This window comes from Gossypium hirsutum, chromosome D13 (assembly GCF_007990345.1).
Source record: "Gossypium hirsutum isolate 1008001.06 chromosome D13, Gossypium_hirsutum_v2.1, whole genome shotgun sequence".
NCBI classification, from domain to species: Eukaryota; Viridiplantae; Streptophyta; class Magnoliopsida; order Malvales; family Malvaceae; genus Gossypium; species Gossypium hirsutum.
The window spans coordinates 26,205,129-26,217,206 of NC_053449.1; the positions used below are offsets into that span (position 1 = coordinate 26,205,129).

General features: G+C 38.3%; 1 protein-coding gene across 1 annotated transcript; it reads right to left on the bottom strand.

The window, feature by feature from the left end:
- Positions 1-1,208: 1,208 nt before the first annotated feature.
- LOC107952352 (uncharacterized) lies at positions 1,209-2,748 on the bottom strand. Its single transcript, XM_016887612.2, has 4 exons — positions 2,198-2,748; positions 2,055-2,064; positions 1,752-1,910; positions 1,209-1,577 (listed from the first exon to the last, which is right to left on the bottom strand). Exons 1-4 carry the CDS (start codon positions 2,746-2,748, stop codon positions 1,209-1,211), a joined length of 1,089 nt encoding a protein of 362 aa, XP_016743101.2.
- Between the last annotated feature and the right edge of the window lie 9,330 nt (positions 2,749-12,078).

A 12,078-nucleotide genomic window follows, 5' to 3' on the forward strand; every position in this document is an offset into this window, starting at 1 on the left:
TTATGTCAGATTTCACAAAAATAGACTTAAATTATTCAGGGCGTTACAATTCTACCCCCTAAAAGAAATTTTAGCCTTGAAATTTACCTGATTCGAACAGTTGAGGATATTGCTGACGCATCGAGTCCTCAGATTCCCACGTGGCTTCTTCAGTGCCATGATTCTGCCACAGAACCTTAACCAAAGGTATGGACTTCCTCCTCAGAACCTTAATATCTCGATCCAAAATTTAAACTGGGTGCTTTTTAAAAGTTAAGTCCGGTCTAACCTCGATCTCTTCAACACAGAGAACATGAGATGGATTAGACCAGTACCGCCTCAACATCGAGACGTGAAAGACATCATGGATACAATCTAACTCTGGTGGTAGCTCTAACTGGTAAGCAACCGGTCCCACACGCTTCAGACTCCGATACGGCTCAATGAACCTAGGACTCAACTTGCCCTTACGACCAAACCTCAAAACTTTCTTCCACGGAGATACCTTAAGAAATATGAAGTCACCTACAGCGTACTCGATCCTGAATCAATCTAACCTTATCTTCAGTCTCGGAAACCAACTTTGGACCCAAAATCTGTTGCTCACCCAACTCAGTCCAACATAGCAGTATACGACACTTACAACCATACAAAGCCTTGTAAGGTGTCATCTAGATGCTAGACAGGAAACTATTATTCTAGGCGAACTCAGCTAACGGCAGAAAATCCTCCCAGCTACCTTGGAAATCAATCACACAACTCTGAAGCATATCCTTCAGTATTTGAATCACTCTCTCAGATTGACCGTCGGTCAGAGGGTGGAATGCAGTACTAAGATCCAATCTCAAACCTAGAGCCTTATGCAGTTTCTTTCAAAATCGAGAGGTGAACTGAGGATCCCTATCAGAGATTATCGAAACTGGAACCCCATGCAGTCTTACAATCTCAGAGATGTAGAGCTTCACTAACTTCTGCAGTGAAAAATCTGGTTGAACCGGAATGAAATGGGTGAACTTGGTCAATCGATCCACAATGATCCAAACAGAATCCTTTTTAGTGGGTATCAAGGGCAACCCACTAACGAAGTCCATCGTCACTCGCTCCCATTTCCACAAGGGAATCTTAATAGGTTACAACAAACTCGAAGGCAACTGGTGCCTAGCCTTAACTTGCTGGCACATCAGACAATGAGCAACAAAATTTGTTACCTCTAGTTTCAATCTCGGCCACTAGTATAGTTCACGAAGATTCCGATACATCTTATTACCACCGGGATGCATAGCATAAAAGCTACTATGTGCCTCCCTCAGAATCGTATGCCTCAGAATAAAATCATTTGGTACACAAACCCGTCCCCAGAACCATAGAAATCCATTCTTATTCAGTCCAAAATTAGAAGTATTGTCATTCTCAACCTGACAAAACCGTAAACCCAGAGACTCATCCCCTAATAGATTTTCTAGAATATACCCAAACCAAGTCGTCTTAACTTGCAACGCGGCTAACAAACCCCGATCATCAAACAGACCAAGACGAGCGAACATCGCTCTCAAATCATTCATCGCTCTACGACTAAGAGCATCGGGCACCACATTGGCCTTACCAAGATGGTACTCTATCGTGCAGTCATAATCTTTGAGCAGCTCTACCCATCGACGATGTCTAAGATTCAACTCCTTCTGAGTAAGGAGGTACTTGAGGTTATTCTGATCGATGTAGATGATACACCTCTCACCATACAAATAGTGCCTCTAGATCTTCAACATAAATACCACAGTAGCTAACTCAAGATCATGCATCGGATAATTCCCCTCGTGTGACTTAAGTTGAAGGGATGCATATGCCGTAACCTTACCATCTTGCATCAGTACACATCTCAAACTGACGAGCGAGGCATCACTGTACACCACAAACTCTTTACCAGATTTAGGCTATATTAGAACAGGAGCCTGAGTCAGAACAGACTTAGCTTTTCGAAGCTCGATTATTGCACATCAGTCTAGACGAAAGGAACACCCTTGCGTAGAAGCTTAGTCAAAAGAGTTGCAATCAGAGAGAACCCCTCAACAAATTACCGATAATAACCTGCAAGACCCAGAAAACTGCGGATCTCTGATATGTTCTTAGGTTGTTTCCAATCAAGCACAGCCTCACTCGGATCCCCTCAGTAGAAACCACATGCCCCAGAAAAGTTACCTCTCGCAACCAGAACTCACACTTGCTCAACTTAGCGTAAAGTTGTTTCTCTCGGAGTATCTGAAGCACTACTCTAAGATGCTCATCATGCTCATCTTTAGTCTTAGAGTAAACCCACAATCCACTAGGATGGATGAACCTACGATCCAAAAGCTCTTGAAGTTGAGCCTTAAGCTCTATAAGCTCAATGTATTCAGTAGACACCAGAGCTATATTCAGTAGAAGCTCAATGTCGAACTCAACTTCTCGATTTAAAGGTAAACCTAATAATTCCTCAGAAAAAATATCCAAAAATTCCCTCACTGTTTTGATAACCCCAACGAAAGAGTCCCAAGAAACTGAAACATTGATGTAAGCCAAATACACCTCACACCCTTTTCGAACCAATTTCTCAGCCACTAGAGCGGAGATTACATTAGAAAAGTAATCTTGACGCTCGCCAATCACAATCACCTCCTTTTCATCCTCAGTCCTCAGAACGACCCTCTTTGTCATGCAGTCTAACCTGACTTGGTGCTCAACTAACCAGTCCATACCCAGAATTATGTCGAACTCCCCAAACGGTAGCTCCATCAAATTTATAGGAAACACAGCCCCTTGTACCTCTAATGGAACATTCTTATATAATCTACTAACCTGAACAGATTACCCCAACGGGCTCAGTACAGTAATCTCACCAGCAGTACACTCAACTGTAATCCCCAAGTTCTCGAAAACAGTACTAGCTACATAGGAATGTGTAGAACCTATGTTTATTAAACCAGTATTTGGAGCATCAAAAATTAAAAACGTACATGTGATCACATTAGGAGTGTCTCTGTGCTCTCTGTGTTGTGCAACATAAATCAATGCCTGTTGCCTCGCCTCAGTTTGATTAGCACATCTACCCCGTGCTCTCTGCCCTAGGCTAATACCATTACCGCCTTTAGCCAATCTACGGCCCTTAGGAGGCTACTGAACTGCCATTTGAGGTTGAATAGAACCCGATCCCATAGCTTGCATCTGATCTGCATGATGTTGACACTCTCTAATCCTGTGCTCCAAAGACTCACACCGCAGACAAGCCCCTAATCTCCTCCAACACTCGCCTGGATGGCGCCTACCACAGTTAACAAAAGGTTGAATCCTAGTAAGAGCAACAAGAACTCCCACTCTAATAGGCCCATCAGGTCTGGCCCGTTTCTTAGGCCTTTGAACAGAACTAGAGGGCTCTGAATCCCTCTTATTCTTGCCTCTCTCACAATCTCTATTCTGGAGCTCCACGCACTTAACCTCTTCAACGGTCTTCACCTTATCCACCACAATAGCAAACTCACACTCCCTCTGCGGAGCAATCAGAACCCTCAAACCATTTTTAAAACGGACACATTTCTCATACTCAGATGCCACCATACCTCAAACGTAACGGCCAAATCTCAAAAACTCAACCTCATACTCGGCCACAGACTTATCACCTTGTTTGAGATTTATGAACTCACGCTTACGAGCATCCACATAACTTGCACCCACGTACTTTGCTTGAAAGGCAGTCTTGAAGTAGTCCTAGTTCTGGTGATCTAGTTGAGTACCCTCCTCAACCGAAAACCACCACTGATATGCCTCATCGCGAAGCATAGAGACTGCACCCTTTAATTTTTGCTCAGGAGTGCAGTCGATGTCGTTCATAATACTCTCAGTGGCCTTCAACAAATACTCAATCACAGTAGGGGCGAATCCAGTGACACTCCTAAACAACTCAGCTCCATTGGACCAGAGTCATTCAGTTATCGACCCACGGCCCCTAGATCCAAAATGAGTTCCAGCTACCCTTTCTAACACTCAACATGACTTGGGACAATGCGTCGTCCCTAGCCGAATGGCTTTGAAACCCAGTCTCAATAGTAGGTGAAACTGGTGTCTCATTAGTATCTAAGTTCAGCACATTGCCCAGAGAGGAAGACTCAGGTCGAGCCCTCCTACGGCGCTCACCGCGCCGACAAATATCATGACCGCGAGTTCCACGAGCGCTCATCTTAATTTCAAATTTATCTACATTATAAACTTTTATGCATCAGTTTCAGTGTTTATTAACAGATATTTTATGCTTAATTTATCAGAAGTTCAGAAGTATTTCAGAGGTTTCAGTTTCTAACTTAACTCAGTGTAGTTTTAGCAAGTTCTAGCTACAGTGTTTTTTCAATTCAGAGATACTTACACGATCGGCGCCGGAGACTCGGTGTACCACATACTTACTCAAAATGATCCAAATTATTTGAAAACCAGTTCCTTTTCAAAACACAATTTTGGAATCCAAAATTCACAGCCAGAGTTTTGTAATATGACTCTGATACCACTAAATGTAACACCCCAAACACTGCCTAAACGTTATGGCCGAATCTGGGAGTGTTACGAAGAAGGGTTTTGAAACCAACGGTACCTCGATAAAACCACGATTAGTTACTTAATCAAACATCCAACTGTTATAAAACAATTTTATTTATACATATACATTATTGGAACCGTTTCAGTTATTCTTTGAAATCAATCGTTTATTTCATAGTGGAAAGTTCGAAAATCGTTTAAAACAAAACGAAACTCGTTTTTCCAAAAACCATTTGTTAAAAACATTGTTTGCGTAAAGTGTTTTTGTCAATGTTTGAAGAAATGAAAACAAAACAAAATCCTAATCCAACAGTTAAACCATACAGTCCTGAAAGTTCCGATTTTAAGTTTAATCATTATTACTAAATAAAAATAGATCTCGATAGAGTGGACACCACTAAGCCTCCGCCACACTGACCCGCCTAAGTTTGTGGATTACTTGAATAAAACAGACAAACAGATATGAGATTTCGTAAACTTAATGTGTAACCCAACAAAAGTAGACATGCAATATACACAGAAATCTTATATATAGTCAGATACATATTCGGACCTAAGTCCATGACAGATACAGATATCCAGAGTCCTACCCCCATCCTCTACACACCATCTTCGACCATCCCATCACACCATATAGGGTTAAAAACACCCACCTATCCCTACACACCATATAGTGTCGATGCGACACATGACAGATAATACACAGTCAAGCTGCCAGAATATAGGCAAAAAGTTGTCATACAGGTCACTTCCTCCATATATCCGATTCTCACCCTAATCACAGATACTGAATATAGATACAGAAATATCATGCTTAACATGCTCGTATACAGATAACATATATACTCAAAACAGAACAGTCAGACATATATATCAGTGTCCTACTCAGAGCAGACTAATAGAATACCAGATCACATGATTTAGGGTTTGGTTAGTCCTTACCGACCCTACGGTAGGCCCACAGTCAATCAGAATGACCAGTGCGACCCTAGGGAAAATTTTAGAATTATAGGCCCACATGTCCGTGTGGGCCCACACGTCCGTGTGGTTCACTGCCCAAATTGGCCTTGCCCGTGTGGCCAACACGGCTTGCCCAAAACCTACACACTCGTGTGGCCCACACACCCAACTTGGCTTAGCCCATGTGGCACACACGGTCACACTCACACCACCACCAACCGTGTCTTGCGCACGGTGACACCTTCGTCAGTCACACAGTCGTGTCTCGCACATGGCCAACCATACGGCCAGTCGCACACCCGTACAGCATCGACAGACCCTATTTTTGGCTTTTACTGAAACTTAATTTTTCGTGTTAAGGCACACACTTGGTTCAATTTTGATGCGAAAGCAATCCCGAGATCTCTCAAACCTAAAAACAGTATACCAAACACTAGTTTTAGTAATCTAATTACAAAATCATCAATACAAAATTGAGCAACGCACATACACTTACCGCTATCAAACCCGATCATGCGCACAGATTAGCCCGATTGGGGGAAACCACCATCTCACTGCCTTCTCCTATACAAAATGTTTACAGAGAATTACTTTCCCTTACAACCCACACTAAGAATACAAGAGAGAAGGAGAACACAATAGCTTACTAAAATGAAACCAATCTACAAGTGAAAACCTCCCACTTACTTGACTACACGAAACACCGAAATCCTGAATTGCACACGATGAACAAAAAGAGGGTATAGATTGAAAAGGAAAATGACAGAAGAAGGAAGAGTGGAGGAAAGCAAAGCGAATGTTAGAAATTTGGGAGAGAGAAAGAACCAAAATTTTGATAAAAATAAAATAAAATAAATTCAAATAATATCTATCCTAACCTCCCTCTAACCACTAAATCCCACTAACCCACTAACCCACTATCTCTCAACTCCTTCAAAAATTCACTTCCACCCAACCTCTATCTCACAACCGAAACAAAAATATCATCCAGGCTTTTACAAGGAATCAAACACAAGACCTCCAGTAAGCAAACTCCTTACCACTCAAGCCAGCAGGCTCATTCTAATATAAGTTTACTAAAGATAAAGTATAACCTAACCCACCAAGAATAAGGCTAGGATAAAAAATAACCAAAATTTTCCAAATGTGAGGCTTGAACCCAAGACCTCATACACACACCCAGAGCAATTAACCACTGAAGTAAATACTCATTTATGTCAGATTTCATAAAAAAAGACTTAAATTATTCAAGGTGTTACACAACAGGTTGAATGTATCTTGATGGAACCTCCAAAGAAGGGTATGATGGAAGGAAGTTGAGTAGGCCAACCCAAACCCTTATTTCTTAGGCCCAAAATGTACCATACCCCTAGTGGCTCAATGATAGCAAGGAGCCATTCTAGTGGAAATATGGGGCAGAAGGCTCATACTAAGGCTCTTTCCCAAGCAGAGATGGAAAAGAAAAGAAAAAAATAGGGATTTGTTTCTGGTGTGCTTTGATAACTCTACAATATATAGTTATTTTAGACACGTTTTCAAATTTAATTTATGAAAATTCTGAATAGTTGATAACAATTTTTGTAGTTTTTACTTATAATTTGTGATAAATTAATTCTATCATGAATGTGTGTCAATTTAATTAAATTCAGGCTAAATACAATACTTTTATATTTTTTGAGGACTAAAATCTGAAATTTACAATTTCATGAGTATTTCAGTCCAACTCCCTTAGGCTTAACAAATATATTTAGCCTAGTAGAAGAAGTCCAATAGATATAGAGGCCCAACAAGCTCACACGAAGAAGTCCAAACCGGCCCTTCCATGTGCATAAACAGACCAAGACTTAGTCTCCACCTATTTCTCCTCAAATCAAGGAGTCGTCCATCATTCTTCTTCAAATCAAGGGAGGCACCACCTAAAAAGGAGAAAAAGAAGGTTAGTTACGACTAAAAATAGTAAAGAAGGATGGAAACATACAAGTATAAATAGGGGCTAAAGCATCACTTGAGAGCATCATTCATCAGTCAATTTATCCAAGCATTTCATTTCTCTCATTCATTCATTTTTGCATTCTCTCTTCATTTGAGAGAAAATTGAGTGAGCAATTGTAGAGTCTAAAGATTTAAGGGCAAGCCACCTAAGGAGTAATCTGTATCGGAGCAAGTGGTAAAGAAAGAAAGAAATAACCATGAGCAGTATCATAGAAAACCATCAGATTCTAATTGGAGTTTTTCTTTTCATTTACTCTTTATTTTTGTTCTAAGTTGAAAAACATGTTGCAATTTATTCTATTGCTTTTGATTTTATAATAATGACTTAGTTTTGTTTATGCTAGAATGACTGAAAATTCTTGATTTAAATTATTCATGACATGTTTTTAATGTTCTGTGCCTCATTGTTTATCCATTTAGATAAAACCATGACTATGCTCTTCATGCATTATTAGTGTAGGGATACAATTGAATTAATTATTTAATCAGAACCATGACTATGTTATTCATGCATGTTTGATCTTTTCATAATAAATTAGGTCAAATTTGTAATAATATCGAAAGGTATTTATTACCTAGCATAACTTTAGTATTATTGTGATTAAATTGTTTCAGTATAGACATATCACTGTTACTTCACATAATTTCTAACGAATGGTATTTTATAATATAATCTTTAGTTAAATATGGCATAGACATATGCATGTTGACTAATAGATAAATATAGGACTTCGATAGAAGCTTATGACTAGAGATTCTAAGTTAGTAAACAATTGAGTTACCATGCATTTTTTTAGAACATTTATTAAACATTATTGTGAATTAGTTAAGTTGAGGGTTGTAATTATTCTAGCTTATTCATGTCATTGTTATTAAACCTCATGAATTGTTGCTCCATTTTACATTTGCATTTGCATTTTTATTTATTTAGTTTAGTTAACTCGTAATTCCCACTTCACATTTTATTTTATTTTATTGTTAATCACTAATTTTCCAATCGATATTTCATTATATTTTTCTATACAGTCCTACAAAGACGCTACTCGACACTTATCACTTTATTACCTTTAAGGATTGTGTACACTTGCACATGTTCATAAACCATGCTTCTAAGTACACACCAAGACATAAATGTGTAAAGTCAAAATTGTATCAGCTCATCATAGAGCGCAAATAGATCAGAAGGGTAAAGCAAGGAATCTAGCATCTAAAGAATTCAAAGATGGTCCTGAGCTGTTGAATCAGCGGAATAGGAGACAAAACCTTCTTCTTCAGTACTATCTTTGCATGCCCTCTGGGGATCCCAAAGTCACAATACCATGAGACTCTTAGCTTGTATTGAGCAATTGGAAGTGATCATTTTGGTAGATTCGAGCAGCACGCACAACTTTATACACTCCAAGTTGAATAAGAGGTGATCTTCCATAATTTGATATGACAAACTAGGCTTTCTCGATATACTTAAGGAGATTATTCTCGAGAAAAGTAGCATATTTTTCATAATTGTTTTCTAATTTTTAGATTTTTAGTTAATAAGTGTAAATGTTTCATTTTTACTCATTTTGTGACCCAATTTAGCCAATGGTGTCATTGGGGGCCTAACATGTGGTTGAGTGGTGTAAAGACATGTTGGAGGTAAAAAACAAGCGAAAATGACACCAAAGGAAAGGGTATCGCAATAGCCAAACCTTGGAATCATAATACCTCCAATAGGATGGAAGATTGGAGACCACCCTTCAGTGGTATCACGATATCCACCCTTCAAAGAAGATCACAAGGTTCAAAACTACCTGAGGTATCGTGATATCCCCTTTTGGGTATCGCGACAATGACATCGTGAGGGGGACGAAATTGGACAAAAAGGGTAGTCTTTGCCCACCTGATCCACCAATCATCCAAGGCGCGTGTAAGGGCAATTTTGGCAACAAAAATTCATCAGCATTTAGCCTAAAATAGCCAATTTTGGCTAAGGAAGAGAGACATACACATTAGTTTAGTTTTTAGTTTTAGTTTCTTTACGTTTTGTCTTAGTTTTTTTACAACTTTTCTAGGGTTTTTCATTTTCTCTTATTCTTTCTTAGTTTTAGAGTTTTTTTTTTGCATTTACTTCTTGTTCTTAGTGTTCTTAGTGTTAGTTAAGTTAGTTATCACTGTATCTTAGGTTTATTTACACTTTTCGTTCCTGTACGTTGGTTGTAAGACATTTCTAGAACTAGTTTAATGTATTTTCAATTTCTTCTACTTTAAATCAGCTAAAGTTTGTTCCTTTTATGTTTCTTGCTTTAGATTTTCTTGTTGAATACCTTTAGTTTCATGTTGTAATAGCCCACCCAGCAAAGTCTCTATTTATGGTTATTGTTTATTGTACTAAGTGTAGTTCCAAGTAAGTAAATTATTAGTTGTGGCTAAGTATGGGATTTTGTGTATACAGTGATTAACGAAGTCTGTGTTTTGGTGAGATCTGTGGTTTGGCGAATTCTTTTGTTAAGTATACACCACCCCAGATGTGTTGGCGAAGTCGTCAAATTTGTAGTTTCATAGATTTATTTATTATTTTTATAAGACTATTTAGTTAGACTAGTGAGAACTAATTAGAATGGAACTAAGATACTGTAGTTGATAAGACTTAAATGATCATAAGTACACTTAATCACGAAAATCAAGAGTGTTAGTGGAATAATCTGATCCTTCCACTAAACTTTGTCTTCGTGCTTAAGTATATAAGAATAACAGTGTCTTCACTGATAAACGTTTGTGTTTTCTTTGCATTAATTTTTTTCTTGATTTTCTTTGCATTCTCTAAAAAGCTTAACTCCAGAAACCTGTTTGAAATTGGGTTCATTGTATTCAGCTAACTCCTATGTTTGTTTTAGCTCTCTGGTAAATACTGATGAATGTCATGTGTGAAATGATATGTGATTTGTGCAAGTATACACGTCGAATCAACTAATAAAGTGATGAGTGAGTATTGTTCCCACAAAGATCGGATTGAGGCACAAAAGTGGTCAAGTTATTATAATGAAATATGAGTAATGCTATGGCAAAAATAATGATAAGTATGCAGTGGCAATTAAATGAACAATGATGTGTATGATACGCGGAATTAATAAATACTTGGAAATGCTATGGCAAAGTGATATTAGAAATGTAATGGCAATTATGAGAATTACTACGAGAATATCTTGTATACGATCAAGTAAATAACTAAGAATGATATGGTAAAGATACTTTGGCAAAGAATAAAGAATATACGATGTTGATTTGGAAGGTTGGGATTACTAAGAATCTACTTTTACTATCAATAATGCCTTGGCAAAATCATACTCAGCTTACTGCTCAACAGAGTTCTAAAATGGTTTGCTTCTTTCAAGAGCAAAAACCTCAAGTTACCTTGCCTGTGTTTATAGGCATTAATGTGGTACCCTGCATTGTTTTCCTTATATATGAACATTGCTCTATGTCTGCAGTTTACTACAAGTATTGGTCGAGTACTTGCTCATATCATTCAATATCGATCCAACTAATCCAGCCTTTTCAGAATTAAATTAGTTCATGGGCATGCGACACAGTTATCTATGTCTAGGGATTCCACGCATACAATTTATAAATAATTTAATGAAATAATAAATTGATTCGGATCTATGCTTCAATCATTAAAGAAAATAAAAGTTTCATCATGTAATCCCAACCCTATGAGATTTAGCTCATGGGTTGACACATAAAATTCAAAACCAAAATAACCTCAAACACAATTTTCATCATTCAATTCACGGAAGAACAAAGTAAGAAATACGGAAGACGTCGGGGAGATAGCTTTTGCATGTTCAATTCACACTCGAGCAGTACAGTGTCCTGCAATGGCTGAGAGAGACTGCTTTCATCTTCCTCTTTCCGTCTCTACTCAGCCGCTACCCTTTAATTTTGCCAAAGGATCTCTTCCTTTTTTGTTCCCCTTTTGGGTTTCTTCCTTTGGCTTGTTATAGGATTTTCCCTAGGATAAATCTAACAACCCAAGATTATCTTCTTTTTTTTAAATTCTTTTTTCTAGGATAAAAACCAGCAGCCTAGGTTTATCTTCTCCTCTTTTTTAGGCAGATTATTTTTAGTACAAGTGTAACACCTCGAACCCGAGACCGTCACCAGAGTCGAACACGAGGTGTTAACAGACTTTAAACCACTTATAAAAAAATTTCCCAGACACTGCCAATCTGCGTACTAGTCGCTTAAAAAATCATATCTTGAGTTCAGAAACTCGGAATCCAGTTCCATAAATTTTCCCTGAAACTAGACTCATATGCCCATCTACATATTTTTTTCTAGAATTTTTGGTTGGGCCAATTAGTACAGTTTATTAGTCAAAGTATCCCATGTTACAGGGATCGACTACACTGACCTTTGCGCATTACGACTTGGATATCTCCCTGTACAGGGCTTCAATACTGATGTCGTTTGTTTCTATAGAAACTAGACTCAAAGAGGAATCTATAAATATATGGCATGACTCCTAATTATCTCCGGTTAATTTATAATGAATTTCCAAAGTTGAAACAGGGAATCCAGAAACCGTTCTGGCCCTGTCTTACGAGAACC

Bases quoted from the DNA above. Each gene is read 5' to 3' on its own strand.
- LOC107952352 (XM_016887612.2), bottom strand. From the start codon at position 2,748: ATGGAGCTACCGTTTGGGGAGTTCGACATAATTCTGGGTATGGACTGG. The intron at 1,578-1,751 runs GTATTTATGTTG...CATCTTGGTAAG, and splicing joins ATCTTGAGTTAGCTACTGTG to GCCAATGTGGTGCCCGATGC.